The 17,021-nt window shown below is 53.3% G+C and overlaps 6 protein-coding genes across 6 annotated transcripts; 4 read left to right on the top strand and 2 right to left on the bottom strand.

Moving 5' to 3' along the window:
• Positions 1-16: 16 nt before the first annotated feature.
• J4E90_000922 (uncharacterized protein) lies at positions 17-868 on the top strand (the record flags this gene model as incomplete). Its single annotated transcript, XM_051430515.1, has 1 exon — positions 17-868. The coding sequence occupies one exon, from the start codon at positions 17-19 to the stop codon at positions 866-868; it is 852 nt and encodes a 283-aa protein (XP_051296002.1).
• Positions 869-1,182: 314 nt separating this feature from the next.
• On the bottom strand, positions 1,183-4,589 carry J4E90_000921 (uncharacterized protein; the record flags this gene model as incomplete). The annotated part of the gene is made up of 6 exons (XM_051430514.1): positions 1,183-1,862; positions 1,916-2,023; positions 2,806-3,281; positions 3,333-3,848; positions 3,903-4,023; positions 4,079-4,589. 6 exons carry the CDS (start codon positions 4,587-4,589, stop codon positions 1,183-1,185), a joined length of 2,412 nt encoding a protein of 803 aa, XP_051296001.1.
• A 3,096-nt stretch (positions 4,590-7,685) lies between these two features.
• On the top strand, positions 7,686-9,444 carry J4E90_000920 (uncharacterized protein; the record flags this gene model as incomplete). The annotated part of the gene is made up of 3 exons (XM_051430513.1): positions 7,686-7,789; positions 7,852-8,447; positions 8,495-9,444. The coding sequence occupies 3 exons, from the start codon at positions 7,686-7,688 to the stop codon at positions 9,442-9,444; spliced, it is 1,650 nt and encodes a 549-aa protein (XP_051296000.1).
• Positions 9,445-10,124: 680 nt separating this feature from the next.
• J4E90_000919 (uncharacterized protein) lies at positions 10,125-12,144 on the top strand (the record flags this gene model as incomplete). The annotated part of the gene is made up of 3 exons (XM_051430512.1): positions 10,125-10,277; positions 10,334-11,911; positions 11,962-12,144. 3 exons carry the CDS (start codon positions 10,125-10,127, stop codon positions 12,142-12,144), a joined length of 1,914 nt encoding a protein of 637 aa, XP_051295999.1.
• A 495-nt stretch (positions 12,145-12,639) lies between these two features.
• On the top strand, positions 12,640-13,744 carry J4E90_000918 (uncharacterized protein; the record flags this gene model as incomplete). Its single annotated transcript, XM_051430511.1, has 2 exons — positions 12,640-13,150; positions 13,284-13,744. 2 exons carry the CDS (start codon positions 12,640-12,642, stop codon positions 13,742-13,744), a joined length of 972 nt encoding a protein of 323 aa, XP_051295998.1.
• Positions 13,745-13,757: 13 nt separating this feature from the next.
• On the bottom strand, positions 13,758-14,726 carry J4E90_000917 (uncharacterized protein; the record flags this gene model as incomplete). The annotated part of the gene is made up of 3 exons (XM_051430510.1): positions 13,758-14,175; positions 14,230-14,547; positions 14,608-14,726. 3 exons carry the CDS (start codon positions 14,724-14,726, stop codon positions 13,758-13,760), a joined length of 855 nt encoding a protein of 284 aa, XP_051295997.1.
• Positions 14,727-17,021: the final 2,295 nt, after the last annotated feature.

Below are 17,021 nucleotides of genomic sequence, written 5' to 3'. Positions count from 1 at the left end.
GTCTAGCATCGTCACCATGCTGTTCCAATCCATCTTCCTCGCCGCCGCCACTCTAGCGCCCACAGCACTCAGCTGTCCCCAACACACCAACGCCAAACGCAATGTACACCTCACTACAAGACAACAAGTGCCTCCAGGCACCAACGTAACCCAGAACGACTGGGCCTACGAAGCATCTTTCAACTGGGGAAAGATCAGCCCCGACTACCATCTCTGCCAAACCGGAACTCAGCAGTCTCCCATTGCACTCTCATTAGGCAACGGACTGGCTTTGAACCACGTGCCGACCTTCAAGTACAACGGCAGCGTCGCCGGCAACTTCTACAACTGGGGCTACGGTCCCGCCTTCACCGTTGCACACGACGAGAAGGCAGCGGAGGAAGACATTGACTGGACCAGCCACCCAAGCTTCACATACGACAACGAGACCGTTTACCTCAAGGGCTGGCACATTCACGCCCCAGCCGACCATTCCGTCGGTGGCGACCGCAGCAAAGCCGAGCTCCATCTCGTCCACGTCGACGCTGAGGGTCACGAAGCCGCCGTCATGGCCATCCGCCTCGACCCTGGTAACTCCAACTCGACTTTCTTCGAGCAACTACCCGCCATGATCAGTTACACGGAGATGGGTGTTGAAGAGCCTACTACTATGGACTTTGCTCCTCTGCTTGAGAGCGTCCTGTACTTCAACGAGTTCTGGACGTACCAGGGTAGCTTGACAAGCCCCCCTTGCACTGAGGGTATCCGCTGGTTCGTTGCTAGGCAGATTCTCTTCACTGGCGTTGATCAGATGAGGGCTATTCTTGGTGCTAGCACTTACTCTGCGAGGGCGGAGCAGGAAGTCTGGCAGCACAGGATCAACGAGTAGAGGGTCGAAAATATATTCTTGGTGTCTGACGAGGAGCACGAAGTTGATGCTAGTAGACGATACATTGCATTGCATAAAAGATTACGAACGAGCGAGGCGTTGGTGCTAAGGCAGTAGATCGCCCACATTTGGCGGTTATCTTCTAGAATTCTTCTTGTATATATATATACCTTCATCTCTTTCGGACGCATGAATCGACGAGTACATCTCTTCCATCGGATTCTACCACGCGCAGTGCCCTGCATCAACTCTCAAATCCTGCACATGACATGTTAGCTTCACAACCGTTCTCTTCCTACATTTGTCAAAGGAGATCAGCTTACAGAACCAGTGACATAACTGCTCCCCTCACTCAGCAAGAACAGCACCGGCGCTCGGAACTCTTCGGGCATTGAAATTCGCCCCAGCATATTCTGTTTCGCCCACTCGTCCGTCAACCCCCTCTTCCGCGCTTCCGCGCTCAAAGGCGTGTCAATATGACCGGGGCTGATGGTATTCACTCGGATCGGCGGATAAGCTTTTCGAGGCTCTTGGCTGGGATTTGGGTTTGTTTCCGTGACCGTGCTACCGGGAAAAGTGTTCTGTGGGTGACCCCATTCCGCGGCAAGCGATCGAGCAAGTTGGTGCACTGCCGCTTTTGAAGCATTGTACGCGGCAGTGTTGATGCCGTGATTGGAAATGTGACCCGATATCGAGGCGAACAGGACGATGCTTCCGGGTTGGTTGGCGTTGTGCAATTCGTTCGCTACGGCACGGGCGATGAGGAAGGTGCCGGAGATATTAATATCGAGGATTGTACGAAATGTGTCGATGGGGTACGAACAAGCATCGCTTTCGCCGGAGATGGCGGCGCAGGAGACGAGCCCCCGGATCGGATGACGAAGCTTAGCACGGATGGTGTTGAAGGCTGATGTGATGCTGGGTTCATCCTGGACATCGAGGCGTTGGAATAGCGCATGGGTATTATTACCTCGCGCAACTTCCTGAATCCGATCTGGTCACAGTTATACAGGAGATCAAATTTGGAAGATTGCAGGCATTGTGTACCCCAGCTTTCGGGAGTGGGGTCGGAGACATCGACAAAAACGACATCTGCGCCACTCTCTAGAATCGCTACACCTACGGCCGTACCTACTGCACCGGCACCTCCGGAAACTAGAAGACTGTGTCAGCTCCAGTCCATACGTCGATTGGTAAGCCGTACCTATGATAGTCCGTTCATTTAGCCTAAAAAGATCTTTCGTCGCCATATGGGTAGGTGTAGGATGTGTCATGACGAGGTGTGGTGTTAATGATTATGTTGACGAGAAGATGGAATGATTTGGCAGCGCAGTTCGAATGCGTCGAGCGGTTGCTATAGTTTGAAGCGGGGTTATGACGTATGTAAAGCTGCGGGATAGGTTGTGCAGTATTCAACGTTACCGACCATTAGGCCCGTGTCGCGCTTCCCATGGTATACAAACTTCTGTAAATGTGGAATTTTAATACCGATAGGTATAAAAGGGAAATGGGCAGTATACGATTCCTCTAGCTCTGCATAGGTTCTTCCCATGGATTACACTGTGGTACCGGAAGCACCCTTCCATAACAAAGACACCATGCCATGTTCTATCGCCGTCATCTTTCGGACGCGGAAGGAGCCAGGCTACGTGAGAGCTGGCAAGGTTCCATACCTTGCTCCCAGAACGCGTACCATGGTGTGGCTTGAATGTCAACGTCTGTAATATCTCGTGGGAACCGTATCATCGTGCTCGTAGAAGGGCCAACGAGGTTTCGAACTCATTTTGGTGATGTGTGAAAGGAACTTTGCCACGTTGCTGGAGTCCATCTTGTCCAAGCTTCCTCCGAAGGCGGGGCCGACAGCTCTTGCGAAGCGCAAACTGGGTAAAATGGCGAACACTGAGATTGCGTTGGCTCGCATCTGATATCGGTCACACATGCACTGTCATTTGCGTTCGGTGGTACTTCGGGGTCGTCTCTGTTCTTGAGCTCGTACTCCCACTCAAGGTGGGTGCCCATAGTTGTCTCGGCGCGATTCGAGAGCGTACTCTTTGTCGCGACGTCTTTCAGGCCACTGAATGGGTGATGTATGAGGCGAAGCAAGTCAAAGACTGCTGTGTGAAGCTCAGATGAACCACGATCAAAGAAGAAGAGGCTGTCACTCGCCAGAGAAGTCGGGGGCGTCGCGAGATCTTCACCATCCCATGTCTTAGATCTGTAATCTTGCAGCTTCCCCATGTGAGCTGCAAGAATGTTACGAAACCTGCCAGCAAGCGTATCTTTGATCGCACAGTACTCGAGAACACTGATGCATTTCTCCAGCAGTTTCACGTCGTCATTGTACGGTTCGTTGTTCAGAGCCTTTTGTGATGCCTGGTAAGCGATCATGACTCCCGCCGTGTAGGCTGTGTAACTGGCATTCTGGATTAGCATCCTTTGCCACCGTGACATACGCCTGACTCACATGCAGAGCCAGCAAACTTGTACTACTTTCCCTTCCTGTAGCATTAGACTCATGACAGAAGCGTTTGTTTCCGCAGCTTGGTATCCTTCCTCGATAGCCCGTCGTGCTTCTGGTGGAAGAACTACGATGCCACCTGCATCGAGCGGGATGTATGCAATTATTAGCCGCCGAGCAAGCAGCATCATAGCCGAAAGGTAGAAGAGATGAACATAGAATATTACTGGACGGAATGTGGCCATCAGCGGGCTGTTGTCGCCGCGTAACAGCGCAGCAACTGACATCCAGTCGGGGAGTTGGGCATGGAATCTCGACAACTGCGCACGAAACTCTAGCGTGACACTTTCCGGTACAGGCGCCTTGCTTGGTAGACGGTGAAGTAAGCTTGCCTTGATGATGGAGACTTTGACGCATTCGCGTCGAATCATGTCCTGGGGCGGCACGTCTAGTCCAGTGAGAGATGGGTGGACGTCGAAGGTTAACGAATCAGAGTTGTAGTCAAGAGATGCGCTCAGCCAGCTATCGAAGTAGTCAGCGATATATCGCACATAACTAAAGGCATGTCAAACTGACCATTGCAAGTGGACAAGAGTCATATGCGTGCGACGAATGTCATCGTAGTAGCTTGGAGACCAGTCTGGCGGACATGTTTCGAGAGATATTTTGCGGTTGCGAGGAAGGCTCAGACCAAGTTCTGAAAGTCATTAGTGGCGTAATTTCTCGTGTGTATACCCAAGTGTGACTCGTACCAATGTAAGCCAGAGCAACTGTCGCCTTGACGACGATGTTATACATGCCAAGCAGCGCGCAAACATTCATGGCTCGAAGCGGATCGTAGAGAATTGCAGAGTCCAGGCCAAGTTTGGCGACTGCGTAGAAGTAATCGGCAAGCTCGGGTGGCGGTGCCTTCGTAGGGTCGGCTAGCTGTGAATGTATAACACCGATAGAGGCCATACCCGCAATTTCTGCGGCATAAGTACGAAGTTCGATTGTACTTCCGTTGCTGAACATGTGTCCGAGTGGCATGTTTTCGTTTCCGGAGGCTTTGATTGCTTCGATGCATGCTTGGACGTCGTTCCTGTTCATAATGTAAAATAGCGCTCCCACACAGTTAAAGAACATCTCTAATGGGCCGTGGACGTTGGAAACACTTGCGTTTTCGTAGTTCGGAGCAAGCAGAGTGATGCCCGTGACTTCGGTCTGGCCCTTTCGAACAGTGGAAAATCGGGGATGATCCATTATCTCAGGGACGGCAAGCATTGTCGATGAGGGAGAATCCGTAGATGTCGGTGGTGAATCGTTCTTACCAAATTTGGTCTCAGATGCAGGCCCAGACTCGGAAGAATTGCGACGGCCCATTTCGAAGTTCTTGAAGATGACTCCCAGATCGTCACCCTGGGTCGCTCGCAGGTGCTGCAGCAAGGCCGTGGCTTTGTCAGGTGAAGCAGTCTGTAGGTACCACAAAACTTCATACATGGAACTTTTATCGTCCTCCAGTTCTTCAATCTTTCTTTTTTGCGCCTGAACGAGGGGTGGGTCGTATCCGCATTGTGAATTTCTCTCCGAGCAAGAGCGACATGTCGGTCTGCCACCGTCACACTGTCGTGTGTCAGCTTCGACTTCACGGAATTGCTGTCGCTACTAGCAAAGAATTCGGTGAAAGACCTTGGTGCGTCGGCCACGGCAGGGCAGACATGCGACTGTCACGCGTGACGGCCTGCGACTGGTAGGAGTTGCTCTACTAACAGCGGCGGCTGCAGCCAAGTCTTGTGGACGCGGCGCGATATCTCTGAGAGAAGACGATGACATTCCTAACGGCCGGGAGTGCGAGAGCTTGGATCAAAGTACAAGCTAAAGGTGCGGTCTGCTCCTTATTGGCGGACAGGCCAATGTGCTATAAGTGATGAAGCAACCAACTTTGGATGTCTCGAGTGGTCGGCGGATGCAGCGACATGGCCAGTGCACTCTGTGCGTGGCAGGTACGTTAGCCACATGACGTCAGACCTTATGCAAACGCTGACTCCATGCATTGGATTCGACGCAATTTCTATGTATAGTCGTCTCAATCGAGTTCATTGCAGACTGATGGCTTCGTGATTATCCAGTCTGGTGGGTCTGGCCGAGGAAAGGGCCGACTGCACCTTCTCGTACCCACTGCCCGCGCAACTCACGCACGCACCATCAACGGCAATTGTGACACTTCCATAACTCACAGTCGCCATACGGGCAAGACTCGATATCTAACGACTTTTGAACAGCCCATGGATATCTCTTTGGTATCATAATCACTATGAGGCCTTGTTCAGCAGGGCCTTTCGAACAGTGTTTGTTGATTAGTGAGCACGGCTTGCGATATGCTCAGGTTGGCACCAGAAGCATCTTGAAGGCATACGTTCGACAAGACTTCCACGCATTGTGGACGTCAGATTTTAAGGGAAAATATGCGGCTTCGCAAGTTATACGCTTAGAGCTCCAAGGATATGTTCCTAATGAGAATCAGCATAGCCACGTCGAACGCCATACAGTCCGACTGGTATTTGTCTGACTCAAAGAAATCTCCACTATCGTGCAACCTTTTCCCACGCAATCACGCGGAGAGAGCGTAAGCTCTCCCCAGACAAAGGGACGCAATTTCTCCGTTTGTACAAATGTTGGCAGAAGGATCGTTAGGGAATGCCCGCAATGGCTGTTCACGAAACCGGTGACATCATAGCTGCATGCGTAGGACTGCCCGGTAGCTACAGCATTGTTAGCATACCTGATACTGACCAAGTCGACATCAGAGATCGTGGCATCTTACCTACATATATGACCACAGAAGCCTTGGATTAGCGAGGAATTGTAGCCCTGGGAGGCTGCGTCGCGATGATACTGCACACCGAGATACGTTGGAGTTCAACTGAGTCAACGAACGCCCTTCACATATCTAGCAACGAGTGGTAGGTGCAAACGCTAATTAGACACATCAGGCCCAAGCAATTCAGGTGTTTGACTCCACATATTCTTCTTACACAACTGTTGCCTGTATTCGACACTACAATGGCGTCTGTATCTTGATAACGATATAACTGTTTGGACAACAACTCCAGCGCTGGAGTCGCGACACATTGAAGCTACCAATATGGCCAAGGACGCAGTACGCTCACCCAATACCACTTCACTGGCTTCCAACGCCTGCCCAACACTCCACGGCAAGAAAGATGCCCAGCCACATTGGCCTACAATCGGAACCAAAGACGACATTCCGACATGGCTTCATGATAACGACTTCATCATCACTGGACATCCAATGCCGACTCATTCGTACAAACGATCGTTTCGGCTCTGGCGTTGCCTTCATATGGAAACGATGAATATCTGGACCCACCTTCTTGGGAGCACCGCATTCGTTGGGACTGGCATCGGGTTACACACACTTGCTATCTCGACCAAGCTTGACCTGAGCACAGGCGACAAATTCGCTTTGGGTATTTCTCTAAGCGCAGCAGCTCTCTGCTTTGGGCTCAGCGCAACGTTCCACACACTTCGGAGTCATTCCTACAACATTCACCGTCTCTGGGGCCGTTTCGACATCTTCGGCATCTGTCTCTTAGCTATGGGCGGTGGATCATCAGCCAACTATTATGCCGTTCGTTGTGATCCAGTAGCTCAACAAGTATATTGGTGTCTCAATGGCGGCGCCGCTATCGCTGCTGCTGCAATGCTGTTCAATAGTGGCGGCGGTGGAAACAAGATGAGAACGCTTCGTGGCAGTATTTTCAGTGCGCTCGCCCTTACAGCAATGCTCTCAATATTCCATGGCGTCGGCAAGCTTGGATGGAGTCGTGCGTGTGTTGAGACAGGAGCTCAATGGTATCTTGCAGAAGGGCTGGTTCTTTTGCTTGGGGTCTCATGTTTCGTCGGTAGGTTTCCAGAGAGACTGAGCCCAGGCTCATTTGATATTTGGGGCCATTCTCACCAGATTCATCATGTCTGCGCTGTAGTTGGCCAGGCTTTTCATATAGCCGCTCTTGTCGCCGGCTACAAATTCCGTAACGCACATCCAACTTGTTGAGCGAAGGAAGCTGTTGGTGCCGGCGCAATGAGTAATGCAATGGCGGATAGCACTATAGTTGAATGCAACAGGAGATTCTCATGAACGACGTGGAGCAATTGCAGCAACTGTACGATAGAGTAAGGAATATCAACCGACGGTAGGTGGGTATCGAAAAGATGTTTCCCATGTGCAGTGACGAGTATGGCCGGAGAAGGGGCGACGGGCAAGAGTAAGCGAAGCGTTCCTGGGACGCGGCGCATCACTGACTGCCGCCTGCGCAGCAGCAGCAGCAGTCTACCTTCGACCAATTCCCATCCAATATGTCGGCCTCGACTGAATCGAGCGCAACCAATGTAGATTCTCACAGCGAGGACGCGCCCCGCGTTGAAGCGCTCTTCCTCATCAAGTTCGATAAGAAAGTTGGGTACGTCATGCGACGCTGGACAGCCGGAGTACCTTAGGGAGCTATGCGCTGATCATTCACAGCTATACAATCGCCTGGAAGCGCACAACGACACCGGATATTACCCTCGACAACGCCGTTGAATACAAATCGCTACCCTCAGGTCTGCACTCAGTGCAGAATGACCTCGTCTACTTTACCCACGATGGCTATGCCGGGCTCAGCGCCTTCGCAAAGGGCGACGCGAGCGCAGAGGATCGCAATGCCACGTTCGTTTCCGTGGGGATTCTAATCCAGAAGGAAGGCAGATTCGGGAGACTAGGAAGGAGTTGGCTACTGGCCGGCCGCTTGGAGAAATTGGCTGCGGCTCTGGCGGACGACCCGGAAGCTGTGACGCCGCTGGACGAGTTCTGGCAGGAACAGGTCTCGAGACATGGCAAAGGCGACACCACCTCAGATGCCGGAGAGGCGAAAGGTCACAGCAGAGCGCGCGCCATCTCCACCGTGAGCGCTGTCATCAAAGACGAGGAGAGCCTGCCGGACTACCACCCGGCCTTATCTATACAACGCTTCCTCGACGTATTCGGGCCATTGGTCTTCCGGCTGCTACAAGCGGCCCTGCTGAGGAAACGGATCCTCTTCGTGGGCGTGCCGCCGGTCAGGACTGCTTGCGAGTTCGGTACGCCTAAGATCTTATCATTGGCTATCTTACAGCTAACATGCCAGTCTACAATCTGTCTGTCCTGTCTAGCATATCGCCTCGCGACACCGAACGTTTGCCTCCAGAGACGGAAAACCTCCTCCGCCTGCCCACCCTCTTCTCCGTCGGCGTACACGACATACCTCTCCTCGACGACCTTCGCAGGCCAAGACACGGCGGACACACATCGGGCCTCGAGCCATCAGAGGGCTGGGCGGCGTGCACAACGGACGAAATCATTGTCACAAAGACGCAGCTCTACGACATCATCGTCGAACTACCACCCACTTACGATGCGCCCCCACAAGAACGCCGCTGGCCACGGATACGAACGAGCGATGGCAGTTTGATCAAGGCTAGCCAGCGGGACGTTGCGCGCTACAAGCTTTTGCACAAGGAGCTTTTCAAGCAGCGTACGAGATCGGAAACATCGCCCGAGCCGTATACGGACGACGAGAACGACGACACTGCTCCCCTGCTGTCGCGCGACGAGGTCGATACCAAACGCGCCGACGACGACTTCAACGAAGCATACGACGACACGGTGGTAGAACCAACAACGTGGTCAAGGCTTGCATATATGGGCTACATGTGGTGGGCTTCGGCTGGCGAGAGAGATGCATACACGACAGCGGAGCGGGAGACGGATCGCGAGCTGATTGGCGACCTCTCCGCCTACTCACAGTCGCTGGAGACAGCAATAATTGCGTACTTCCATCGACAGTCTTCACTGCTCATACGAACGCTGTCGCAAATCATCGAGGCGGATACACAAGGCGAAAGAGGAGACGATGACGATAATGACAGCGATGCGTTGATTGTTGACAGAGACGACCTGTCGCGAATGGGACTGGATACATGGTCAGAGGCTGATCGCGCCTTTGTGCAGGAGTTTGGTAGTCTGTACTTTGGACGTACTGTTGGGGTCAAGGGCAGTGAAGTGGAGTGCTGTGGTTTGCGGGTGCCAATCTTCTAGCTGGGCTGGGAGCGTTTAGCTAGCCACAAACCGGCGGGTTCCCGGTTGTGTGGAGGGCTTCAACGGTGAACACAGACTGTTGTGGTGTAGGTTAATGACAGTCTACTTGTTGCGGGCAACGTTGGAATCCGCTCCATCGCATTAGTGGCGCTAAAATGTTGGGATCGTGTACCTGGAATACCCGCTTTCAGTCACAGGCTGAATGGCGTACAAACAACATGTTTGCGGCTGTATACACGTCCGTATAGCTATGCACACCTCGGTCATCATGCTTTGGGTTTCCGCGTGAAGCCTCGGAGGTCCGTACACAATCAAATCCGCGTAGCATGATTTGTCGGTTTGGTAGAGCTCAGGCAGCCCGAAGTCGGACCCCGCAATTGAATGCACAGGGCGCGCGCAAGCGAATTCTGCGCCCCGCATCGTCATATGCCATTCCCAGTGGCCGGCTCAAGGGCTTAGTATCACCGACCAAAGTTTTCTTTTGCTGTGAATCATACCTCGCGCTGTACTAATAGCCTGCCTGTGCGCACATTTCCTACGTCTTTCCATATCCCAAGTGTGTTTACATTGCTCGAATCCGCCCGAGATACATTTTTGGCCCCCCATTGTTGTCGCTGGGCCATCAAGAGACTGTTCTCAAAGTAGCGCCTCAAGATACCTGCTGCATTGATCACACCAAGATGCCTATGCTCAAGGAGCCCTGGAAGAAGTACCATCCCTTCAAGCCATTGAACCTGCCGGACAGGACATGGCCTAACAAGACAATCGAGAAGCCACCACGCTGGCTGTCGACCGACCTGAGAGACGGCAACCAAAGTCTAGTAGATCCCATGGTAAGTGCCAATCCACCCAAAAGCCGCTGCGAACCAACATCTGACACGGACCGCAGGATGGCGCGCAAAAATGGGACTACTTCAACATGCTAGTCAAGCTCGGCTACAAGGAAATCGAAGTCTCCTTCCCCTCCGCGTCGCAAACCGACTTCGACTTCACACAACGCCTCATCCAAACACCCGGCATAGTACCTGACGATGTCTGGATCCAGGTCCTCTCGCCATGCCGGAAAGAGCTCATCCGCCGCACCGTCGACTCCCTCAAGGGCGCGCGCAAGGCCATCCTCCATCTGTACCTCGCGACCAGCCCGTGTTTCCAGCAGATCGTCTTCAACATGAACGACGACGAGACAATCGCCCTCGCAGTCGAATGCACAAAGTACGCGCGCTCGATAACCAAGGACGACCCTGCGCAAGCCGGCACAGAGTGGGCATACGAGTTCTCGCCCGAGACTTTCTCAGATTCGTCCCCAGAGTTCGTCATCAAGGTCTGCGAGGCTGTCAAGGCAGCGTGGGAACCAAGTGTAGAGAACCCGCTGATCTTCAACCTGCCAGCCACCGTGGAAATGTCGACACCCAACGTCTACGCCGATCAGATCGAGTACTTCTGCAAGAACATCTCCGAGAGGGAGAAGATCTGCGTCTCTCTACACCCACACAACGACCGAGGATGCGCAGTAGCGGCGGCAGAACTGGCACAAATGGCGGGTGCAGACCGAGTAGAAGGCACGCTGTTCGGCAACGGAGAGCGCACAGGAAACGTCGACCTCGTCACCCTGGGCCTCAACCTGTACACCCAGGGCATACATCCAAAGATCGACTTCTCTGACCTGAAGTCAATCATCGATATGGTGGAGAGCTGCAACAAGATCCCGATACATCCGCGCGCGCCATACGGAGGCCAGCTTGTTGTATGCGCCTTCAGCGGCTCACATCAAGACGCAATCAAGAAGGGATTCCAGATGCGCAAGAAGAACGGCGCGGACAACGAGAGCCGGTGGCAGATCCCATACCTTCCCCTCGACCCCCAAGATATCGGCCGCACGTACGAAGCCATCATCCGCGTCAACTCACAAAGTGGAAAGGGAGGAATCGCCTGGATCATCCAGCGCCAGCTCGAACTCGACCTGCCTCGTGGTCTGCAAATCGCCTTCTCCAAGATTGTGCAGAAGGAGACCGACATGCTCGGCCGCGAACTCCTGCCAACCGAGATCACGAACCTCTTCGAAGAAGCCTACCACCTCAAGCGCAACCCTCGCTTCTCCCTTGTCGATTACGAAATCAAGGCCGACCGATCAGAGACACCTCTGCCACCGCAAGACGGCCGAACAGTCAGCAGCCGCAACCTGCGCCGTATCTTCAACGGTGTCATTGAGATTGATGGCCAGGAACACAAGATCCAGGGCTCGGGCACTGGTGCGCTGTCATCGCTGGCCGATGCACTGAGGAGTCTGGGTATCGACCTGGACGTTGTAGACTACAACGAGCACACAATTGGTACAAGCAAAGACGCAAAGGCCGCGACCTACATTGGTTGCACAGCCGCGCAGAGCAGTCAGAAGGTCTGGGGTGTTGGTATTCACCAGGACGTGGTTCAAGCGTCTCTCATCGCTATGTTGAGCGCAGCTTCTTCAGTAGGTCTTCGCTCATGATAATAAACAGCACTTTGGCTAACACATCACAGTTCCTATCGTCGAGACCTACCACACCCATTCCTTTCCGCCCCAAGCGATCGAACACCCTCGAGATCCCCAGCCCAGACTCAAGTCCTACGCGAAACGGCAAACAAAATGGAAGCACAATAGTGGATAAGCTGGAGGCTGCCGTTAACGGCAGTCAGGCGGACGTCAAGAGTGCGGGGGTGTAGCGGCATGAAGTCTTATCAACGCTTCACAGTTCAGTTTCTCCGTTCACACATATCGCATACAGCATTTGGGATGTAAAAGGCCGGGGCATTGGAGTTTAAAAGTGCTGTCTAAACGGAATGAGAATAGTTAAACAAGGTATCAATAGCTGTACTCAAATCACACATGTAGAACCTTACAATATCCGCGTTCTGTGTTCTTGTCCGCTTGCCTACCAGACGTTTTCATCGGCACAGCTCCCACAGCAATCGCTCTTGTTCTTGCCATGCCCAGGGCGTATCCGACATCGGCACATGCATCCTACACAACGCTTATCGCCGGCTCATGGACCCGTAGATGTGGATACCGGTTGGTGTGAAGTAATGCCCGACATATGGATGACATACCGGCCCAAACTCTATCTACAACTCCGATCCGTGTCACCATATCCATACAAGATCACGATCATAACCCTGCCCACCCCCAGCGCATTCTCTCTACCAACAAGGACAACCACCATGGCAGAAAACGACCGGAACAGCATCCCCCCAGCCCCAGCCTACTTCCCCACATCCGCCGACTCCCCCCTCCACCCCCCAACCGCCCTCTACACTACTCTCCGCGACCTCCCCTCCACCTCCCTAATAAAGACCCAGGACTTCACCATCCCACCCCGCAGCGGAAAAGCCTGGACCGTTCCCGCAGGCGCACTATTCCGTCTCTCCACGCCCGAAGGGCCCCAAGTCGGCGATTTAAACGTGTGGAACCAGCATGATCCCCGAGAGCGCTTCTGGGCATCTAGGACGAGGCAGTTGCAGGGGAGTCATGTGGTGCAGGGGGATAGGCTGTGGAGTTGCCTCCCGTTTATGAGGCCGATGTGTGGGCTTGTGGAGGATGGATGTGAGATTAGGGATTCCGAGGGGAAGGGCATGGGGAAGGGGAGGGAGAGCAGCAGGGATGAGAGGGGTGGGGTTACGAGGTGGGGTGGACGGTGTAATGATTTGTTGGGGACGAGGTGTGATCCTTATGGTATGTTTGAATGTGTGGGCCTGATGTTTGGCTTGGGATGGGTTGTGTTCTCGATTTTTTCTCCTTGTACTCTTTCTGGACATCATTCTACTCAATCGAAAGTGTGTGAGAGCTATGCTAACTTTTGACGCAGTATCAGACATGCTAACATCCTCGTCCTACGATTACCACTGCCACTCCAACCTCGTCCGTTCCATCTTGCCATATGGTCTGACGGAATTCGATGTTCACGACGTACTCAACGTGTTCCAGGTCACGGGTCTAGATTCCCAAGGCCGCTACTTCATGGAAGCTAGTCCTGCGACCAAGGATAGCTTTCTTACCTTCTTCGCCGAGTTGGACTTGTTATGTGCGCTCAGTACGTGTCCGGGTGGCGATCTGAGCCGTTGGGGCTGGACGCAGGCGGAAGAGGGAAAAGAGAAGAAAGAGGGAGATGATGATGAGGGGATGAAGAGCACATGCCGACCTATTCGGGTGGAAGTGTATGAGATCAAGGAAGAAGTCAAAGGGGAGGTGTTGAAGGGTTGGAAGAAGCCGGAGAAGAGTGGATATAGGGGAATGCATGGGATGCGTATTCCTGAGGGCGAGGCCTAGTCTTCCCTAAATTCTACAACTTGTTACTTCCGTGGATCTTGCCGCCATCGAGCACAATTGTGTCTCCGTTGACATGTCCGCCAGCCCGACTGCTCAAATACACAACCGCAGCTGCGATGTCCTCTGGCTTTCCTACCCTTCCATTCGGGTTAGTCTTTCCCAACGCCTCCTCACCACCAGCTTTCTCCATCAGTACACCCGCCATCTTGCTCATGAAGAATCCAGGCGCGATTCCGTTGACAAGAATGTGTCTGGGCCCTAGTTCAACAGCAAGGTTGCGCGCAAGATGCAGGACTGCGGCCTTGGATGCGGAGTACGACCAAGAGCCTGTCTCACCGAGAGATCCCACGCCGATTCCTGCTACACTGCCTGTTACAATGACGCGCGAGGGGTCTTGAACTGTTGCGGACTTTGTGAGGAGGGGTGTGAGTCTATGTGCTCATATTAGCGCTATTGTTAGATAAAACCGGAAAGGAAACACCCACTTTTGGATTGTGAAAAATACACCCTTGACATTCAAGTCCATAACCTTATCCCATGCGTTCTTCTCGTCCGCCTCTTCAAACTTGCTGCCCCAGGTCGCTCCTGCATTGGCAAAGAGAATGTCCACGTGATCGGTATGCTTGCTGACTTCCTGCACAAGTCGGTCGATCTCGGAGACCTTGGAGCTATCCGCGGGAATGGAAATAGCTACTGCACCAGGCGATTTATTGGGGAGCGCATTTAGGGCTGCGACGGCGGCATCGCAGGCTGAAGCTTTACGGGAGGTGATGAAGATCTTGGAGCAGCCAGCTTGCATCAGGCTGGTCTTGTGTTAGGCAGGTGCGCTGGAATGATGGATGGAAGCAGATGGATTCATTTACCCTGATGCTGCATGGAGACCTAATCCTCGAGATCCGCCGCTCACGACTGCGACTTTGCCTTTCAAGGTAAAGATGTTGGTGAAGTCGTGCAGCTGCACATCTTGTTCCGCGGATGCCATGATGATTGTATGTATTGAGTATTATGTATATGGCGACAATAGAACGTTATTTGCACACCAATAATACGTTACTATGTAGGAGTGTTAATTAGTCGTGATTCACGACTGCTCATGTAACGACCTCGGTGCTAACGGTGCCCAGCCATCCGAAGTTGTATCAATGCATACGTGATGTACCGAGGCTGTAAGTCGCGCTAGTCTACTGCGTGGGGTAGCGTGTTGTCCAGTGCACATGCTCTTTCTCAGGTTGTGACGAGAACTCTCATTGAGAGAGTCGTTGCATCGTGGTTCCTAAGTCGGGGTAGGAATATACACGATACATTGCGACCAGGCGGATGCGTGACATCGAGTCGGAGAATAATTCGCTCTAAAGCTTGCCTATCTCCTCCACGCATAGTCCCGGAGAATACCAGGGTGCTTTTATCTGCGCCGCGCGCTGCGCTACAAGAAAAAGCATTATCTCAAGTGTTGGCTAGAGGTGCAGTTAAGGTTGTCGGATCTAGGTATGCGGCAATCTCGGAGCATCGTACAAGGACATAATGGGGACGCTGGTGTGAGACATGGCTGGCCTCGAGGGCCACAACATCGAGACCCAACGTGAATCGACTGCTCAAGTGAGATGTCGACGATGGCTACGGCACGTGAGCGAAGGTCCAGTGCCCAGGTGGTGTTACACGCTCCAGTGCGCCTGCCTCGAGTATCGGAAGTAAACACCGCCTTCGTAGTCGGCGGGAGGCATGGAAGGCGCGAAGAACTTGGCGCATTCCGACGACACCACGCGCACCCACCATGAAGAGCGTAGCGGATATTGCAGGAACATCAACGTGCATCCTTCAACGGTTTTGCTGTCGATACATACTGTTCTCGCCCTCCTCGCCGACCTGGAGAAACTGCCGCGAACAGGACGACGCGTTATCACATCGCCACTCTACCCCAACGCGACTCCGAATTTCGCAGATCTCCATCCGCCCGCCAGAGACAAGCTTCTCCCTTTCTCCAAGCGTCTAAGAGATTTTCTGCATGACATCCTATTCGGGACTGACATGTGCTGATCGCCGTGGTTGGAAACCGCCAGGCGAAAGATCACCGGCGAAATTTTAGCCTGCCTCCAACGGCGTCTTATCGGAGGGCCGATCGCACGTCAAACTCGGGTTGCAGAACTCAACTTCGGGTCCGCCAAGACACATTCGGTCCATTCTCGCAGATGAGCGGCTCACAGCACGCTACTCTTCCTGTCATCCCAGTCCGTTTTCTCAAAACCCCATCGGCTGCCTTCCTTGGACGGAAGCTACCGACCCGCCAGGGGGCCGCGCAATCATAGATGATCAACGAGCGATCACAACTGTAGATCTTTTCACCTCTGTTTACTACTCAGCGTACGTACGGGCCTCGTCGAAACACAACTATGCAGCCGGAGGGGACAGCATCGAATCGATACTTGAGCAGACGTCGGGTGTCACATTCCATACCTTCCGCTCCACGCGACATGTGCAACGGCGCACAGGATATAAAAAGATCAAAACTCCGACTTGCAGACACAAATCGTACCGTAGAAGCATTTTGCGGGCCTCTGGTATGCACGTCCTGATCGACACGCTCAACAGATGCTACAGACCATTGAGATTGGTGCTCGCTCTTGCGGATACCGCAATGTACCCTGCCGTGTATCAGAAACATAGCACCGTTCTTGAGACGCCCGTCAAAAGCCTCGTAAGGCACCTATCCGGGCTTGCTATCCGGCAGCTGTCAGTTTCAGGTGGCGAGGGGCCGCGGCGCGGTCTAGACGAGCGGTTCGGCAGTTGGCAGTAAATTTCCACCCGCCTTGACCTGGTTTCTGGTCACCTCGGCTTCGCATTGCTCTTCATGCTGCATTTGACTGGCCGAGCCGCTGTCGACGCCAAGCTCGAAATCAACAGAAGGACAGACTAGCGATACATTGGCCTTGCCTGTGGGGCTTCCGCGACGGGCGCGGGCACGCGCTGCAACGTGGGGAACCACGTTTTTGCAAGCGGTGCCACGCCTGATGACGGGCGCCGCAAGGTCAGGGATGTTCTCCGGCGACGCGCGCAGAACAATTCTCGGAACACTGTCCTGAATGAGGTAGTGTTAACTCAACGCTTAGTGTACTTATCCAAGAAGATGTACGAAGAATCTTGTTCATAGTGACATCAGTGTGAGCATTACGTAGGTTCACGGTCTACCAACAAATCGGAAGCCACACGGCAATTGATGTGGCTGTGGCTTACCGTGCACGGCGATTCCACCGCTCAACGTGCTGTGGCTGGGGAGGCCTGG

The sequence above is a fragment of the Alternaria incomplexa genome, assembly GCF_024043165.1.
Source record: "Alternaria incomplexa strain BMP 0042 chromosome Unknown scaffold_1, whole genome shotgun sequence".
In the NCBI taxonomy this organism is placed as follows: Eukaryota; Fungi; Ascomycota; class Dothideomycetes; order Pleosporales; family Pleosporaceae; genus Alternaria; species Alternaria incomplexa.
This window is presented reverse-complemented; position numbering and strand designations above follow the sequence as displayed.